The sequence below is a fragment of the Lepus europaeus genome, chromosome 17, assembly GCF_033115175.1.
Source record: "Lepus europaeus isolate LE1 chromosome 17, mLepTim1.pri, whole genome shotgun sequence".
Classification (NCBI taxonomy): domain Eukaryota; kingdom Metazoa; phylum Chordata; class Mammalia; order Lagomorpha; family Leporidae; genus Lepus; species Lepus europaeus.
In genome coordinates, this window is record NC_084843.1 from 76,911,897 (window position 1) to 76,931,640 (window position 19,744).

General features: G+C 54.6%; 1 protein-coding gene across 1 annotated transcript in view; it reads right to left on the bottom strand.

Moving 5' to 3' along the window:
- The window catches only part of ANTXRL (ANTXR like), a 44,539-nt gene that overhangs the window by 10,072 nt on the left and 14,723 nt on the right, over nucleotides 1-19,744 (bottom strand). The window contains exons 10-17 of the mRNA XM_062214310.1: nucleotides 18,836-18,934; nucleotides 16,213-16,282; nucleotides 15,614-15,692; nucleotides 7,262-7,360; nucleotides 4,186-4,287; nucleotides 3,650-3,688; nucleotides 3,230-3,346; nucleotides 2,400-2,480 (exon numbers count right to left, since the gene is read on the bottom strand). Coding sequence (XP_062070294.1) covers nucleotides 2,400-2,480; nucleotides 3,230-3,346; nucleotides 3,650-3,688; nucleotides 4,186-4,287; nucleotides 7,262-7,360; nucleotides 15,614-15,692; nucleotides 16,213-16,282; nucleotides 18,836-18,934 — 686 coding nt within the window. The remainder of the gene's footprint in view (nucleotides 1-2,399; nucleotides 2,481-3,229; nucleotides 3,347-3,649; nucleotides 3,689-4,185; nucleotides 4,288-7,261; nucleotides 7,361-15,613; nucleotides 15,693-16,212; nucleotides 16,283-18,835; nucleotides 18,935-19,744) is intronic.

Here is a 19,744-nt window from a genome sequence, read left to right on the forward strand (position 1 = left end):
CCCTAGGACATATCACCAAGAGCAAATCTCTTACTATAAAAGCTACTCCGTAAAATAGGCAGAGGCACCCAACCTATCAGATGAGAAAACGTCAAAGTAGGGACTCAAGGAACATGGAAAATAGGCAATATGCTATCTCCAAAGGAATGAAATATCTAGTAACAGACCTCCAAAGGAAAGGAAATCAATGGATTTCCCTAAAAGGAATTCAAAGTAATGATTTTTTTTTTTTTTGACAGGCAGAGTGGACAGTGAGAGAGAGAGACAGAGAGAAAGGTCTTCCTTTTGCCGTTGGTTCACCCTCCAATGGCCGCCGTGGTTGGCACGCTGCGGCCGGCGCACCACGCTATTCCGATGGCAGGAGCCAGGTGCTTCTCCTGGTCTCCCATGGGGTGCAGGACCCAAGGACTTGGGCCATCCTCCACTGCACTCCCTAGCCACAGCAGAGAGCTGGCCTGGAAGAAGGGCAACCGGGACAGGATCGGTGCCCCGACCGGGACTAGAACCCGGTGTGCCGGCACCGCAAGGCGGAGGATTAGCCTGTTGAGCCACGGCGCCGGCCAAAGTAATGATTTTAATGGAAATCAATGAGATACAAGAAAACACAGACAATTCAATGACATCAGAGGCAATTCATAACATGAATGAGAAATTCAACAAAGAGACAGAGATCATAAAAAGGACAAAACAGAAATTCTGGAGCTAAAGAATTCAATAAATGAAATAAAAAGTCTAGTTGAGTGCCTCAACAGTCGATGAAATCAAATGGAAGAATCTCTGAGCCCTCTGCAGGGGGCTGAAGGGCCCAGGTGACACCCATCCCCTCCAGTGCTCGGCTCACTCCAAGCCCTCAGACCATACATACAAGCCCTCAGACACAAAGAGGAATGACCTGAGCTCCTGCCAGTCTGACTCAGGGCTTGGGTACCCAACATGAATCTTACAGAACACCCAGTAAGGACCTCGGGACTATGACTGAGAGGCACAGGGTCAGGTTAGATGGCAGCAGAGGAGCTGGAGGGGAGCCCAGATGTATGGGCGCAGTTTCAGGCTTCCTGGGCTTCAGGAAAGATTTGGGGTTGATTTCACATAATCCTGGACGCTGCTGCTAACCCTCTGTCTGGCCTTGGACAACCTCCTGGATCTCTCGTGGCCCTAGTTTTGCTGTCAGTGATACAGGACTGGCCACTCCTATGAGCACGACTTCAGGACAGGGGCCTGGGTGGCTGCAAGTGCCATCCATCATGTGATGACCCTGCCACCCTGCTCCAAATCTTAGATCAAAAAAAGGTGGGAAGGGACCATTGCAGAGTCACTCAACCCCTTGGCCTCATCTTGTTGGGCAATAAGGAATTTTGGCTTTCTCCCATGCCCATCCTCTGGTCTCTGCAAGCCGTGTCCCACGTTCAACCCCTTCATTTAGCTCTGTTCTTCCCAGACCTGAGTGAATCCATAGGTGTGAATTTCCTCTGTTCAGAGCCATCAGGCTGGGTGCTGCCCAGGAACTAGTTGGGCAATAGCAATGGGGAAAGGTCCCTGGGAAATCAGATGGACAAGGGGCAAGCACAGTCAGGCCAGAGAGCCTTGTTTGTTGACACAGAGCCTTGAATCAGCTCAGGCAATGTCTAAGAGCTCCCAGCCTGCACAGCCCTCCCAAATGTCTACTCCATCAGCCACTGAGGTTGGCTTGACTCAGGGAATGCAGCCTCACACAGACCCTGGAACTAAGAGTCATCCAGGTTCCTGGGTCTGTTTGCACAGAGTGTGAGAAGCCCAGGTAGATGACTGCTGAGAGGACTCTCAGGGACCGACATCAGGAAGGAGAAGCCTTGAGAGGTTTGGGGGGCCCTTCGTGAGGTCACCAGGATGACCTGATGGGCGGCCAGGCAGTGGGAAGGGCAGGAGCCAAGTCAGAGTTCAAGTCCAGCTTTGTGACCTGAGACAAGTCACCCTCTCTTTGCTTTCTCTTTCCTGGTAGACCAGGAAAACAGCAGCACCTGTTGGCAGCTTTCGGAGAAGGGAATTAGGTGACCACAGGGATGCTGCATAGGCCAGCAACTGACCCACAGGAGGGCTGGGAGATCCCCAGGAGGAACATCCCAACACTATGGCTTCTCCTTATGGCCACCAGGAGGTGACAAAAGAGGAATATCCCCTGCCAGGTGGGCTGGTCAGTGCTGGCCACACAGCAGCTACAATCATGTCCCCAGACTGCTGCCCCAAGGGATGAGTCATGGACACAAGTAGGGGCCATGTGCAGGAGCTGTCAGCTCTGTGTCCAGGGCATTCCTCTTGGCACCTGCCAGCCCTGACTGAGCCATGGTCCCAGCGGGCAAGTGTCAAGGGCAAAAGCAGTGGCATTTGTGTGCTCCCGGGGAGCATCCCTGAGCCCGGCTCACCTGGCCCCTGGCCCGGCACAACATCATCGGCGAAGGGTGGCAGCTGGGCTGGATGTAGTTGTAGAAGCCGTCCACAGTGCCCTGAAAAGCAGACATGGCCGTGAGCAAGCCCCCGAGCACGGACCCCGCCTCCAGAATCCTGGGAAAGGGCTGCAGCCTCCTCCTGGGCTGGGCCGCGCCCTGCAGGCTGATAGGCCTGGGCAGTGGTCGGCTGCCCTCCCTGGAGGACGTGGCTGGGCTGTCTGTGTCCAGCACGGTCAGGGGACAGGGAGGGTGGCCTCACAGCTGCCCTCTGAGGCTGCAGAGGAGCCAGGAGCTTCTAGGAGAACACGAGGGTCCCCACCCCATCCAGAGCTGGCCCTGGGATCTTCCTGCCAAAGCCGGCCACTGGGGGTCCCTCCATCCTTTCCTGGGGCCCCAGGCTGCTGCCTGGCCAGTCTCTGCATCCTGAGAATGGACCCAGGGACCTGTGGGAGGCGGCGGCTTTCACACCGATTACCGTTGTCCATCTCAGGCACAGCCTTTCTGGGGAGCATCACGCTGGGCAGAGCACAGTGGGGCTCTTCTGTGCAGGCCTGCCTTGTGGTTTCTCTTACTTATGCACCATAGCCACTGCCCGAGCTGGGGACATCCCCGGTGACACTGAGGTCAGCCACATGTCTACATGCTAGGCCCTGCCAGAGGTGAATCCCTGGTTTGAGATGGGCTTGGGGTGGGGGCGGGGCTCCTTTGCATCCTCGGGGCCCCTCCCCTGGCTGGGCCTGGGGGATTTCCCCAACACCCTGCTGGGTCCTCCCCCTCTGCCCTCCCCCCCCCCCCATGCCACCCACCTCTATGCCGCTGGTGCAACCACACCCACAGCAGGAGACAATCACGGTGGGGCAGGTGTTTATGGGGGGCGGTGGTGGGGGTGGAGGCGGTGGGGGTGGCGGGAGTTCTTCTGGCTCCTAGAAACAGAAACACCAACATATACTCCTTGCCTGTTAGCCCCTGGCATCCAGGGACAGGGCGTTTTTGTCCCAGGGCCTGGCACAGGGCTGGCCGATCTGCTATGTTTTGGACTGAGTGGACAAATACGGGGAGAGCACGGAGGGAGTCATCTGGGGAGGTCCCCATGTGTCCCAGGCCCTGAGACCTCCCCCTCCCTGACCCTTGGGAGGGAGATGGTGAGCAGGGGCCTTAGGATGCCGTGGGTGAGGGTCCCCGACCTCCCCAGACAGGGGACGAACCAAGACCAAATCCACACTCACCTTTTCTGGGGGTGGCGGTGGTGGAGGCTCCTTGACTTTCTAGAATGGTAAAGATACAAACGGGGGCTGCATGGGACTGGGTGGTAGCCTGGTCTGGGGCAGCAGCACAGGGCGTGGCCTTGGAGGTGTCCATCTGGCACCCAGGGCCTGTGATGCTGTGCCCAGCAGGCTCCACCTCCTGGAGCGTCGGGCCCCACCTCCCCTGGGGGCTCCTCATCCTCCCTGGCTGCCTCCCCCTCCATCTGGGGCCCAAGGCCTTCCCAGGGGACCCACAGAGGTCACCTCCTGGGCTCAGGGGCTGGGGTGGCCCCTCTCCAAGGACTAGGGTGGGTGTTGGGCCATAGCCCAGATGTTCCAAACCCCTGGGACCAGCCTGAGGCAGGAGACCCTGTGTCAGGTGCAGCAGTGTGAGAACAGGGTCTGGGACTCCATTGGCTCTTGTGATGTCCGCGGAGCGGACGTTAAACTGGCCAGAGGCAGGGGCTGTCATGGGTGTGTGTGCCTGGTCCCCGGGGCTGGCAGGAGCTGGCACTCACCCTCCTACAACACAGCCGCCAGCAACACCACAGCAGGCAGGGGATCAGCAGCAGGGCGGGCAGGAATGAAAGATAGATTGGGTTGCTGACAGAAACAGTGCGCTGTGGGAGAAGAGGTAGCAGACAGCATCAAGGCCAAGGCCCGCAGAGGGCCTGTGTGTGCTCCTCCCCGGTGCCCGCTCCCTAGCATCCCCATCTCCCCTTCTCCCCTTCTCCCCTTCTCCCCGGGCTGCCTGTCCTCCAGCGGCAGGGGCTGGGCTCGGAGACAGGTGGACCCCACCTCTGTCCCTGCTGTCGCTGTTCCCCTGGGCTGGGGGGAGGGGCGCTGTCCTCCTGCTCGTTCTTTCCTGCTGGGGACCTGGTGCTGTAGCCCTGGGGCACAGGCGTCTCCCCCCCCCCAATCCTGCACTACGCTGGTGCTGTGCTGAACCAAGGGCTGTGGGGTGGGGTGGGGGGAGCGGGGCAGAGAAACCAGTGAGCCTGGTAGAAAAGGGGAGGCCGCGGTGAGGCTGACCAAGGTACCCTTGGCTGGCCTGGAGCCACAGGGCTGCAGCTCCAGGGACTTTGTCTAAATACACCTGTTGCTATGATGACGGAAAAACTCTGAGATGTCCTCCGTGTAATTAGAAGGGCTGGGAGGTAGAGGAGGGGGTGGCGTGAAGGAAGTCCCTCTGTTAAAGCCAGAAGAGATTGCATTTGTGGAAATCTTGGCTTACATCTCATGCAGGCAGATAACCAGGGCTGCCCCGCCCCCATCACACACACACACACACACACTCACACACACAATGCACTTCCTGCTGCCAACCTGGACCAGCCTGAGCAACCCTGACTTCTGCTCCTGCACTGACTTCTTGGGCCTAAACTCTCCCCATGCACGTAACCCCAGCCCTCCCGCCTGCTATATCTGCAGACAATGTGGTCTCCTTCACGCCCCACATTTCCATAGTGACCTATACTCTCGGTTCTGGTCTGGAGGTGTGGGGGGACCCGTGTTTAGTGCTGTGCAAGTTGCGGGAAGTGTCCCAGGACCTGGTCCCTTTTCTGGCTGGCACCTCTAACGCCTCAACCAGCCCTCTCATTTCAGGGGTCCTTGGCTCTAGGGGTTTCTGTTCAACCTGAGGGTGGCGGTGAAGGGATCTGGTCTCCCATGGGGCACAAGGGGCCGTGGCTCCCTCAGGTGCGAGTCTGGAACCCTGAGTGGCAGTGCTTTGCAAACTCGTGGTGTCCCTGGCGAATGCTCTGTACGACTCATCTCTACTTCAAGACCCTGAAGCTGCCAATGCACCTGCTGTCTTCCAGGCTGTGTTCAAGGGGAAGGATGCCATCCCCAGCCGCTCTGGGTGGGTCCAGAGCCTACTGCAAGGATAACACATGGGCAGGTGGGTGGACATCGTTCTGTGGTCACTCTCTGCTTCGTCTGAGGCCTTAGGATCTCTGTCTCGGGAGAAGCTGAAACTTTGTGACTGTAACACGCTACATGGATTTATATGTACAGGCATGTTCCAGGCATGTTCCTGAAAGACATCTGCTCCCTCTTGCTTGCGGAGCAAGGATTCCTTGTGGTCTCCTTCGCTACCACAAATAAACTGGCTTTGCTTGACAACAACTTCTGGTTCCTTTCTTGATTAAACTTGTGAGGAAGCAGGCCTACGATTTGGGGAGAGCATCAGTGGGACCAGGAGGGGACACCTCTGCTTCTCCCCAGGCCTTAGGGTCGAGCATCGCACACCGTGGCCCTCATGCTCGGGCCTTGTGGGGCCCCTCCTTGTCGCTGGGGATCCCTAAGTGGCTGCCCTGGGCGTCTGTCATCTAAGTGACAATCTGGGAAACCAGTGAGCTGAGGGACACCCTCATATTTGGCCAAGGGACGCCTTTAAATCTCACTTTATGTTTTTGAGGGATGCCTCAAAGTGGGTATTATAATTTTTTAAAACGCAAACCCCACACATTTCCTATTACTGTCTTTTTTTTCTGGGTGGTTTGTCTGAAATACTTTGAGCTCATAGTGACATCGTGTGGCCACTTCGTGTCACTGCAACTGGGATCCTGCTGGTTCTCAGAAAATCAATACTCTGTCAGACCAGGGTGAATTATAAAAATTCACTCTGGAGGCAAGAAACAAATTGCTCTTCCTGGCTTTCTTGGGGTTGTTTCCTGATGGCTGGATGCATCGCAGAAGTGTTGGGACACAGTCCTTGGTGAGTAGGGGTCCCATAGGGCCCCCAACAGGAGAGTGCACCCCGTTCCTGGGTCAGGCGGACACATCTGGCTCACCCAGAGCATGCACACCAGGCCTGGCTCTCCAAGGACCTCAAGTACCCAGACACTGCGTGGGGTTCGTGATCCCCCAGATGCCTAAAACAGCAGCTGGTGGGTGACTGGTGACACCGTGGTGACATCCTACAGAACAGCCTATTTCCCAGGGGGGCGGGGGGGAGGGGACGGGGCCCTGGAGCAGTCCCTCTAAACGATGGGGGACAAAAGTCTTCAACCTCCTCCTGCCTCCTTGTCGGTCCAAGAGCAATGGACCCGAAGGGCTCACACCTCATGGAAAGGGGTCACCCTGGCTGAGGAAGACGGCTGCAGCCATGCAGCAGAGTGGTTTATCGCCATCTACATTAGAACTCATATCTACTGGGCAGTTAGGACTGGAGGCTCCCTTCAAGGGGTGCACGGAAGCTGGCGGCTGGTGGGGTTCGCAGAAGCAAAAAACACTTCCCTGTGCATCTGTCTTGCTAAAGCAGTTAAGTCGAAGCGAGAGGAGGCCGCACAGCACTGGACGGCTCTGAAAAGGCCGTTGCTCCCCATGCTAACCCTCTCTCCTCCTTGAAACTCAGTTTTCAACTCTCCCTTCGCTCTAGCATGCAAAGGACTAAAGCCAGCCATGGAACATTTGTATCAAGGCGGAAGCCCTCACTCGCTCACACGGGTACAGACAATGCTTTCTGTGCCTGAAGTCCACTAGGGCTCCTTGGGAGGGCGTCTCCCTGTGGGCACTGAGTCCTACGACAGAGAAAGGCTCACGAACTTAAAATCCACCCAACAAGCCTTACCTTGGACCATTTTGTCTTACCTGGGCTTTTTTTCGAGCCCCTCTGTGTCTCGGCAAATAATGGTGTTTAGATCTAAGTGCTGTGTCTCTGAGGTGTAAATTCTCTAGCTTTTTTCTCACCTACGAGTCAGATGGTTGGAAATGCAAAGTTAAGGTTGCCTAGCTTTGTCCATATTTTCTGCATGTACGAGCACATATGTGTATTGTAGTCTATGTCTACACGGATGCTTGTGTCTACACATGTGGCTGAAAACATTTATTTTAAAGGCAGAGACAGAGACAAACAACACAGAGAGGGAGAGAGAGAGAGAGAGAGAGAGAGAGGGAGAGAGCGAGCACACCGAATCTCCCATCTGCAAGTTCACTCCCCAAATGCCCGCAACAGCCATGTATATGTGGGGCAGAAGCTGAGAACTCAATCCAGGTCTCCTATGTGGGTGGCAGGGACCCAGCTGAGACAGCGAGGCAGAGGGGGGCAGGGATGTTAGCCGGAGGGAACAGTTCCTGTTTTCCCAAGACCTACAGGGTAGGTGTTTAATTCTCCTTGTCCCGAATTACACAGACTCATGGCCTGGACCAGGCTCACTCCAGTTTAGGGGGCCAATGCTGACCTAGGTGGACCTCCATGGAGTTCAACGGAAGACCTTAGCATGCTAATGTCGCACCTGGGTGTTGGATGACAGCAAACATGAGACCATACATGGAGCAAAAAGGGGCAGTAGATCCCGGGAAATCTCCGCTGACTCCCTAGGGAAATTGTGAATATTCCTCCTCCTCCCGGTTAGAATGAACCTCCCCTTTCATTGAAGGACCCTTCTAACGTTAAGCACAGTTCCGCCGCAGGGACGCAGGCCCAGGGCCGGTCCTCTCCAAGGCGGCCCCACGCCGTGCGGTGTGGATCTTTGCTTTCCCAGTCAAATGCTGGCTGCTCTCCACTCCCTCCTGAGTCTTCCTGAAGGGAGGTCAAGAACCTGGCTCCCAGACAACGCCACAGCGGCTTCAGCCATCAGCCGCTGCCTCGCAGGGCGGGCACTGGGAGGAAGCTGGGGAGGGAAGTGAGCCAGGACTTGAGACCGGGCCCTCCGATCATGGGATGCTGGTGTCCCAGGCCTGCGTTTGTTCAGTCTACACAGTGCCACATTGACTTAGAACCCATGAAGTAAGTAAAATGAAGGCCAAAGCTTCCCATGGTTTATATGACTTCAGAAAATCCCAAGTAAGCCTAGTTTAACATTGCTGGTTTCCTGAAAAACTCCTGTTTTCTGAGTCATAAGATATCTGAGGTAGGGAGAGTGACAAGTGCTGTTAACGGAAATGGCTTAGCTCTGTGCAGTGTGACGGAATGTCCATGAACAGTTCAGACATAACTGTTCAGCTTGAGTTCATTGAGTACACGCAGCTGGGTTAGGCATTCGTCAGTGGGCTTTTCATAGTTTGGAAAGTCTGTCTCGGTACCTTGATATCTTAAGGTTCTGTTCTATTAAGTCACATATTCATTAGGTGTTGGAGCCATTTCTCAATTACTTAACCATCAATTATTAAGCAGGTTTAACATTTATGCATTTTGGCATTTTGCTTGTATGATATTAAATGTGCATATTTGAGTCTGCTAGTTAACGTGTCCGGTTTCCACGTTTAAAAAGTTGTGCTAAGAGAAGGCCTGCATTGAAGAAAGTTCCACAATGGTGTTAGTGTACAGAACGCAGGATCACGGTTGCTAAGGATGGCAACTGAGAACTAAGACAGAAACTAAGAAGGAAGTGGCTGTGTGGGAGTAAGGCAAACAGAGTTTACACAGGAAGTTATGAGGCTTTTTATAAAGGAATTATGAGGATTTTATAATGGGTGTTATAGGGATTTTATAAAGGAAGTTATGACAACCTGCTTCTGTTGAGAGAAAATGAAAATAATTTTTTGTTGTTCTAAAGGTGACTGCTTGTTCCAAGATAGGAGGTGTGTCAGACAAAAACTCAGGGTATGGGCAAGTTGTGAAAGCTTGAGGGAGTTATGGAAAGGAGTGGATCTCGCAGGAGTTTCTGTGGATTGAGTTGGCCAAAATGACAGTTTTCTGGAGGTTGAGGGCGGGCATCGAGGTCACACGGGTGTGAAACTCAGCTCAACTCTTGTGTTGGAAGAGCGGCGTTCCCAGGAGCCTCCACCTGCCTTCAACAGGGAACTCCAAGAGAGCTCTTCTCTACCTCTTTGATAACAGATGTGGAAAACAAAGTTTCTGTAATCTCCTGTGCTTTTGGCCTTTAAAGTGTTTTGGTCACTTTGGTTTTATTTCAAAATGATTATATTTAAAAAAGCATATTTTTGCTTATTTATTTGAGACACAGAGATAGACAGGAGGACAGAGTGCTCCCATTCACCAACTCACTACCCAAACATCTGCAATGGCTGGGTCAGGGCCAAGGTCAACTCTGAAAGGAGCTGGGAACTCCACCCAGCTCTCCCACAGGAGTGGCAGGAGCCCAATCCCTGGGCCGTCACGGTTACCTCCCAAGGTGTGCATTCACACGAGGCTGGAGTCGGGAGATGGAGCTGGGCATGGAAGCCAGGTATTCCAACACGGCTGCTGGTGTCTCCACCAGCAGTCCCCCCCGGAATGATCCTATTTAACAAAGTGTTTTAAACCTTTGACAAACTTAAAGACATCCTGAAATTAAATTCTAAAATTAGTTCTTTAGGGCCTAGAACTAACTTTGACATTTCCAGGTAGCTCTGGAAGGAAAAAAAATAGATTTATGAGTATTTGATTTGAATTACATGGAGAGCATTATCAAATGAAAATGATGTTTTTAAACCTCGTTTGAGTTATATTTGTATGAATGCATTAGTAATGTGTGTTCTGACACTATAAGAGATTCCTGGTAACCTAACGTGCATTGGTCATAATTCTTTTAATTAATTAATTATTTATTTTTTTGACAGGTAGAGTATATATATATATATATATATATATATAGAGAGAGAGAGAGAGAGAGAGAGAGAGAGAGAGAAAGGTCTTCCTTGCATTGGTTCACTCCCCAAATGGCCACCAGGGCCGGCACTGCGCTGATCCGAAGCCAGGAGCCAGGTGCTTCCTCCTGGTCTCCCATGCGGGTGCAGGGCCCAAGCACTTGGGCCATCCTCCACTGCCTTCCCGGGTCACAGCAGAAAGCTGGACTGGAAGAGGAGCAGCCGGGACTAGAACCTGGTGCCCATATGGGATGCCGGCGCCACAGGCGGAGGATCAACCAAGTGAGCCACGGCGCCGGCCCAGTCATAATTCTAATGTCAAGTTATTATCAAATTCCATTGTCAACTGTGAACAATCAGCAGGTCATTAAGCATGGATACTTTAGGTCTTGTCCACAGTTCTGTTGCTTTATTCTGACGCTTTCCTGGGAGCCTCTTGCAAGCAACTAGGAGCCTACACTGTGTTACCTTTGAGGAGTTTCACAAGGGCTGATGCAGCAGATGCGTGGGTTTCCAATCACGTAGGACTGGGTAAGGATTTTCTAAGACTGATGTAGGGACTGAAGGGTGTATGGAATCATTCACCAAAATCAGGCAGCACAAGGGCCACAGAGGGGAGGGCGTTTGGCCGGTGCTCACGACTAGACCTGACACAGGAGTGCCCGAGTTCCACTCCCAGACCAGTTCCTGGCTTCGGCTTCCTGCTGACATGCGCCGTGGGAGGCAGTGCTGTTGGCTCAGATAACCGGGTACCTACCACCCACAGGAGGACCTGAATTCAGTTGCTGGCTCTTGGCTTCGGCCCCCTGTGTATTGTGGGCATTTGGGGAGTGAACTGGGAATGACAGCTCTCTCCTTTTCTCTGATTTTCTTTGTCTCTGCCTCTTCAAATCACTTTTTTTTTTTTAATTAATTGCAGGAGATTGGATAAATGAAGGAAAAAGAGTTATGGTTTCTGTGGCTGCCATTTCAACCACAACTCACTCTGAGGTCCCTAGAGATAGGACAGAAGGGACTGGGAGGAATGAGGGGGGTGCTGCTCCTCCTTCCTCTGACTCCCTTGGGAGAAACGTGCACTCAGCTGCACTTGGCTTTTACCCCACCTTAACTCCTACCCATGCCGCTCATCCTGCCACCAACCCTGGGCGGCCCCAGGGGCCTCCTCCCTCAGAGTACAATGGAGGCTGTGGGGAGTAAGGCGCGTCCTGCCACACTGCTTTCCAAGCTGGGCCCCTTCCACTGGGACGGCAGACTGCCACCCATTGCTTGCTGGTCAGTCCTCCTGCCCCGGCGTGTATCTGAGGCTGAGATTTTTTTTTTTCCTACAAAAAACTTGGACCAGAGTGAGGTCTTCCTCTAAGAGGGGCATAGCTTTAATACTGGGTTATATCTCCCCAGGCCAAAGTAATGGCAACGGGAGGAAAAAAACCAGTTTGTTTAGTTATTCTTTCTTTTGAAATGAACTCGAGGTCTGTAACAGATGACCCTCTTTGCTTGAACTCAAAGGCCTTTCTGGAGCTGCATGGGATCCTCTGGCGCTGCCATACAAGAGACCTGGGCTGCCCCTCCCACCTTGGGCAGACTTGGGCTGGTCCCTCCCTTCCTTGGGCAAACCTGGGGTGGCCCTCCCACCTTGGGCAGACTTGAGCTGGCCCCCTTTGCAATCACAGCAGAGAGCTGTCTGCATGTCTCTTACTTATTGTTACCTATTGTCAAGAGCTCACTGAGGCGGTTAACAAAAGCCACTCTTCACTCCAGCCACACCTTACAGGGAAACCGACCGTGGCCTCCAACCCTCAGAGCCTAGCCTGGCTATCTCCAAGGAACAGACAGCCTTGGAAGAGCCCAGTGGGGAAAAGTCTTTTCCAGGCGCTTCCTGGGAATCCCTGGGAAGCCAAACATGCAGGTAAGAGGTCCTGGACCCACATTTCCCACCTGCAAAAAGGCGAAGCGCCCTGGATGGCCCCATGCCCTTGTCACCAATGTCGAGTTTTGTCTGACCAGGAAGAGCAGTCCCTGGCGGAGTGAAGGAACTGCTTTCACCCAGGGGTCCAGCCCGGGCCCCTGCAGACCTCCAGTGCTCCATCTTACCATGCACAGTTCTTATCCAGGTGTTACGGTTGCTGTGGCGATTCTGCCTGTAGGCCTGTTGTAGGCTATGCCAAGCTGTCAGCTTTGTGTTTCGTGTTGTTTGCTCTAAGATCTGTGTTTGTCCAGCGGCAGGGACAGCCCTGCCCCGCCTCCTGCTCATTGCTAATAGAGCACCCGCAGGTGCAGAACAGGAGGACACTGCCTCCCAGGACATTTGATTGTCCTCTCTCCTCTCTCACAAAAGCCCAGACTCCATCAAGTGGAGAAGCAAGAGGAGCACACCAGCAGGTGTAACTGAGTTTCTCATGCGTAGTGTTGGACTGTACCTGACCAGGGATGTGACCAAAAATCTCTCGGTCACCATTTGTCAAATAGCAGAAGACACTGCCCAGGCTCTTGCTTCCCAAGCAAAGTCAGCAGACTCTCTCGACTGGATTGCATGGCACTTCAAAAGACTCGGCAAAGTGGAGGGAAAAGGTAAGTTAATCTGGGTGCAAACATTTGGAAGTCCATGCGTTGTCTTTCAGTACTGTCCATTTTCAGGAGCTTCTGAAGCCCCCTGGTGCAGGACAATGGAGCTGCTCTGGGGCAGGGAACGCCAGGCCGTGGGCCCTGTGAGACATGTGACATCCTTTGGTCTGGCTCGAAATTCAATCAGTAGCAGGCTAATTTCTTAGGCTGACAGTGCTGTATGGCCCATGAATGATGTTATATATATTCAATGCCCCTTGGCAGAAAAAAATCCTGCCACCCCTGCTCGGTGATCTGTTAGCAGAAAAAGGAGGAATATTCACAGTGGCTCACCCTGCTGGTTGCACCTGGATTAATACGTCAGGGGAATCATGGGAAGAATCAGCCAAAATGCCCACTGACTACAAGATGGAAGAAAAACAGATCTTTGGGGCCTGTTTCGTGGTACAGCGAGCTAAGCCGCTATATGCAATGCCAGCATCCTATATTGGAATGCCTGATTGAGTCCTGGCTGCTCTACTTCTGATCCAGCTCCCTGCTAACGCACCTGGAAAAGCACAAGATGAGGGCCCTGTGCCTAGGCCCCTGTGGAAGACCCAAATGGAGCTCTAGCCTCCTGGATTTGGCCTGGACCAATTCTGGTCATTATGGCCATTTGGGAGTGAATCACCAGATGGAAGATCTCTCTCTCTCTCTCTCTCTCTCTCTCTCTCTCTCTCTCTCTCTCTCTTTCTGTGTGTGTGTTGTGTGTGTGTGTGTGACTCTCCCCTTCAAATAAATCTATAATAAATCTTCAGGTCTTCTGCATGATGTGTTTGGCTAGTTAGCAAATGGAACTGGCTCATTATTTAGAGAAGCATTGTAAGTGGATTTAATAATTCTACTTTGCATTGTTTTGGTGGCTGTAACCTTTCAATAGTGTACCCTTTGTGTTCCCCAACTGTATAAGTCGGTGGACTGAACTGTAGTCAACAATATCCTTGCTAACTGGCTTTCCGAAAGAAGCCACTTGTTAGGGGAAAAATTCCCTTAAGATCCTTTAGTGTTTAGCTGGTTGCTCTCTGGCCCCCTCCACCACTCTCTTCTCACCAGTACTTGGGCCAATGCGTATCTCATATCTAGAATTTTTTCATCTCCAGGGGACATGGTCACTAGGAATAAGTGATATGGGACATGCTCTGAATCTACCAGGGTTAAAGGACCATGATAAAAACATAATACAAAAAAAATGGGGCCAGGGTTGTGGCAGGTTAAGCCACTGCCTGCAATGCCAGCATCCCATATGGGCGCAGTTCAAGTCCTAACTGCTCCACTTCCCATCCAGCTCCCTGCTAATGGCCTGGGAAAAGCAGCAAAAGACTGCCCAACTGTTTGGGTCTCTGCCACCCACACGGGAGATCCTAAGGAAGCTCCTGGCTTTGGCCTGGTCCAGCTTGGTGGTTGCAGCCATTTGGAGAGTGAACCAGCAGATGGAAGATCTCTCTCGCTCTCGCTCTCTCACTCTCTCTCTGTAACACTCATTTTCAAATAAACCAATAAATCTTAAAAAAAAAAAACATAATGCAAGCATTCATCGGCAATGCTTTCTCCCAAGATCTTGGTGAAAGAGAGAAATGAAAAAAAAAAAAAAAAAAGAAATACTCTGAGATGTCTTAAATTGAATAGCAAAGGCCTGTGGAATAAGGCCAAGAAAGAAGTCAGGGAAGTAAATTAGTTAACAGCTGACAGCAAAAGCAGCAAAAAGACTGTTCGTGCGGGAACTTGCACTGCAATCCCACCACAGCCGGCCACCAGGACCAGCACCCACTGTGTGTACACAAAGAAGTCTTGGGACTGTGAACTCCAACCAACCCAGGGCAACGGAGACTAACAGGTGGCCCAGAGCTGTTTCCACTTTCTGTAATTCCCACCTCTTCCCTGCAGGCCATGGAGGGTCCATGTCAACCACTTCTTCCTTCCTTCCCCCAGCTTTCCATTCTAAAACGATGCCCTGTTCTGGGGGATGCATTTCCACCTGCCGCCAGTAGTTTCAGCAGCTGCCCAGGACCTAGTCCTTCTCCTGCCTAGCGTCTGGGATGGCTCATGAAACCTCTTTCTTCCCAAGATCCCCTCAGTCTCAAGAGAGATGGTGGACCAGCCACGAGGGCTGTCGGTGGGCGGGACTCCATGCATGCACATGTGTGAGTGCAGCTGCTGATGTATTCGTGGATGGGCGGAGTCAGCCAGGCAGACACAGGAAGCTCCGCCCATGCTGAGGGCAATGTGGAGCCCAAGCAGGCCTCCCCCCAAACCCAGGCATGTGCTCCTGTCACACTGCCCTGGGCCAAAGTGCCCGGAAGTTGTGGAGTTCAGAACAGCTGCACCTCCATTCCCAGGTGCACCTTCCTGAGCTGAGCCCTGGTCCACACACCTGCCAGCTGCCCACCACGTGCAGGAAAGAAACGACTGCAGCTCAGAGAGAGCATCAGAGGACACAGTTGGAGAGCCCTAGAGAGGAGGAGAGGTAGAGAGAGCCACAGAACGGCAGCAGGTGCTTGCTAGAGCATGGCAAGGGCCACGTGAGTGGGTTTAGGGAGAGCTCAGGAGCTGGGCACCGATTCCGAGGCACATCCACTCTGGCTACAGCCGGGCCAATCCTCCAGAGCTCTGAGATGCCCCCAGAGGGGACTGAGTGCCACAGTAAGACCCTGCTCCTAGTAGACAGTGGCCTGCCCTCCCTACTCACCAAGGCGGGAACCCAGGAAACAGTGGTGGGAGGGGCCTATCTGCCCACTCTTGGCCCCCTTGCCCTTCCAGCCTCCCCCTGCGCCACCGTGTGTGCATGCAGGGCAGCCCCACCCCAGTACTCACACAGTGGGTGCTGGTCATGTTGAGTTTATTCCCGATGAAGCTTTTGCCATTGGTCAGGCTGACTTCGAGAAAGATGAGCCTAATGCCCAGAAAGGAGAGACAGTGAGAAAGAGCCCGAGAGACACGGGTCTTGCCCTTGGCGGAGCAATAGCCCCTGGCTCTCCTCATGGTCAGGTCCCCGAGAATATGTCATGAGCATTCACCCGCAAAGCACTGATGGCTCGGCTCTGCAGAGAGGCCAAGGAACTGTAGATCAGGACGGGAGCTGCCCTCCTGGTGCCTGAAGCCATCCTGGCCACGGTTAAGAGCCAGGGAGGGTTGTTCAGTGTCACTGTCCTCACTCGTCTGTATTCCCCAGGTGTGCTGGCTTAGCTGCCGGTGGGACTGGAGCACAGGTGCCATTCCTTGGGCAACGATCTACATCCCAGCCCCCTCAGCACAGCCTGGGCCACTGCCCAGGACACTTTGGGAGCCACCCAGGAGAACAGGAAGGGAGAGTGCCCTTAGCCACATGCAGACAGGCACCTGCCTCTCCTGTTCTGTGCACCCAATGGAGACAAACACGGAACACGGGGCAAAGGACACGCAGGGGCACTTACTGGTTGGCCTCATCTATGACTGGCACAGGGCAAGTTATCGTATTGTCGTCCATACTGCTGGGCTTTTCATCTGAAACAAAATGACAGGAGAAGAATGGCAATGCGCGTGTCCCACCATGCGGTCACATGTGGCCGACGACCCATTTCTCTCTGCCTGCCACTGCTTACAGGCACCTGCTGGGTACTGTGGGGGCCCCTGGTGCTGGGCAGTGCTTGCTGTTTAGCAGGGGCTGGCAGGAGGAGGCCCTGCTGTGCAGGGCGTCACCTGTTAGGGACCAGGAGGGACAGGGACAGGACAACAGAGCAACGCAAATGCCTGAGAGTCAAACGCAGTGACAGGGATGAGCAGAGGAAGGGACAGGGGACCCTGGGGTGGGGTGGGGTGGGGGACAGCGGCGGCTGTTTAGCCATGGGTGCAATGGTTGGGATGCACTGTGGCCAGACATCTCACCACACAGAACACGGATCATGGACCCGCCGGGCAGGTGCACCTGGCACACTGAGGGCCCAGCGCAGTCAGGCGGAGCAGAGCGGAGTTTTTAAACCAAGGTCAGCTGATGAAGCCCACTGCTCCGCCTGCCACAATAAACATCTTCCTCTGAAGCGATAAAACCTTGACAAAGGCAGACGAGAGGTCATGAGGACCGAGCGATTCGAGAAGCTCATGGGGAATGGGATGAAGGGCGCCGAGCAGCTCCCGTGAGCTGCGGAGGGCTCCCTCCGACAGGAACACACGTTTTGAAATCTGCCTTCCTTCTCCTGCTTTCTGGTTTTCTCAAAAACGGTATCCGAATGTTTTCCAGAGGATGTTATTGAAACGAGCAAAACCATCCTTGTCCGTGCATCTGAGCTCCTTGTAATGCACAGCTGAACGCGGCCACCTCGGGCCCAGCCGCGCACCAGGAGCAGGCGGCTGTCTGCGGAGGCCCCGGCACTGCAGCCTGAGCGCTCCTGGGGGGTTCCTGGGGTGGGCCCACCATGGAGAGAAAACCAGTGACTTCCAGATGGGGACCCAACAGGCCCATGGGTCCCTAAGGGATCATCTGCAGGGAGCCTGTGGGCGTCGGCTGGGCCCTGCCTTTCCCAGAACCTGTCACCCTGGGGAGACAGGAAGCCCTGACTGTACTGGCAGAGCCCTGGGTCTCTTCCCAGCTCCGGCTCCACAGCTGTCTGTGGCCGGGGCACACTCCTCCCTGGCCCTGCCCCATCTCCACCTACATGGGAGTTCCAGGAGGGCTGCTGTGGGCTCCATGGGGACAGGGTGTGACAGGCTGGGCGGGGCCTGGGGAAGGAGGGCTCCATGCTCATGAGCTCCCATAGGCAGGGGCCGCTCACGGTCTAAGCCGCTCCTGAGCAAGTGTGGGTCGAGGGACCCCCGGCTACTGAGGCCGCGTGCACGGCTCTGGCCAGTGGGGGAGAGGCAGTGACAGCCCCTGCACAGCCTGTGCACCTCTGGGGAGGAGGTGGCCCAGAGCCTCCAGGGGGAAGGGGCGTCTGCAAACAGAGTGTCCTGGAGTCAGGGGAAGGCGGCTGGGGGCCACGTGGGGGAGCTGCGGAGGGGGCAGCAAGTCCCCAGTGTCCCAGGCAGTCCCTGGGAAGGCCACGCCCACCTCAGCCCCAAGGACACAAGGTTGGCTTGGCCTGTGCTTCCCGAGCGCCGCCACAGAGGTGCCCGGTGCTGAGTGCGCTGGATCCCAGGCTCCGACCTGAGTTTCTGAGCTCTGCTCTGCACCCCCTGGGCTGCAGAGACGCCTGGCTCAGGTGGTGCGGCTGCCACACTGGCTCTGTCCACAGTAGAGAACAGGGGCTGCCGGGGGAGCAGGTGTTTGGTCCAGGTCACACAGCCTGGGTGTGCCTGAGCCGGGATCCCAGTGCCCATGCCTGGCTGTGGGCATGGTCTCAGTTCAAGGTCGGTCCACACTCCTGCGCACCTGGCCAGGCTCCGAGCACCGGGGCTGCTGCTACTGCCCACCCAGAGAAGGGAGGGCTGAGGACAGAGTGGGGCAGACACCACTTTAAGTGCAGAGGCAGCACCACGCCCAGCATGGCTCCTACAGGACTTGGGGCACTGGGGGACTTACTACTTCTCCCTTTGAAGATGCAGGGAGAGGTGGCTGGTGAGCCAGCCAGGCCCCAGCTTCCAGTGTCCACACTGCCTCTCACCCACACAGAGTCCACTGGGAGCCACCAGCTATGGCTGGCATCTTGGTTGGCTGCTCTGGTTTGAATGTTTGTCCTCTCAATGCAGGCCTTTGGCCTCCAGTGAATTATGTTCACAGTACTAACAGAGTGCAAATTTAATCAAATTGTGTATTTTGGAAGTGAGGGGCCTTTGGGTGGAGTCCCCAAGAGTAGATCTGGTGGCTCTGTGAGGCCTGTCTAGAGAGAGGCACTCCCTGTCTCTTGCTGTGTGATGCCCAGTGTCACCCTGGGTCTCTGCCAGCACAGTTGTTATCACCAGAGCTGCCCTACTGGGGCCCGCTGAATCTGAGCTCAGATAAACCACTTTGCACTAGAGAGACAGGCTGCCTGGGGTATTTCGCGATAGCAACGAAAGGCTAAGGAACGCACTCGCTGTGGGGAATGGTGGTGTGGAGACTCAGGCTCCCCAGGGGCTACTTACCCACAACCATGCTCTCGTCCACCGTGAATCTGCAGATGACCTTGTCCTGATCTTTTGCATTGTGAAAGCCTTTTCCATTGATGACCACTTGGCTGGACTCTGTAACAGCGCCATTCAGATGTTTGAGTGAGGAAGAGCTAACACTGCACCCCTCAGATATCACCATTCCTAGTGGTCTCCTTCTAAAAACCCCTCCTGGGCAGGTCCCATGGCCAGCAGGTGCATCTGAGACATCCGTGCCCACGGGCCTAGCAAACCCTCAGATGTTGCAGGTGCTTAGGGTCTGGGCTGGGACCTGCTCACTTGGAGGCTGTCCCTCTCCAGGGTCTACAAGCCTGCCTTGGTGCCCCCACCAGGGCCATCTCAGCCACCGCCTTACAAGAACTTCCAGCTTTGAGGCCATCAGGACCTGTGTCGGGGAAGCAGGTAAGGCACTTGCACTTGCTCCCAGAATGCCTCACAGGAGGAAGATCCGGTCTGAGCTGCAGGTGCTCAGACCACAGCCTGATCCTCCTCCCTTGCCTCTTCCTGACCTTCCCAGGACCACACCCACCCAGCCTGGGGATCAGCAAGCCCTTTCCCTCTGTCAAGGCTCTCTGTCAAGGCCACAGGAGACACAGGGAGAGCAGGGGCACAGCTGGACCATGGAGACTGGGCAGAATGGCTGCAAATCGTCCAGCTACTGCCCCAGCTCCCTTGCCTGCACTGCTACCTCCTGATCCAGCCCTGGCCCGTTTCTATGCCCGGTGATGCCTGAGATGGTCCAAGGGACACTGATTCAATGTGGCCAATGGACACCCCTGGCCCAGCAGTCCTTGCCTAGGCTGCCGGCACCCTGGGGTCTGAATGGCAGCCCGAGGAATTGGCTCCTGGTGTTTGGTTGGGGGTCAGGCTCCTGCCTTGACCTTG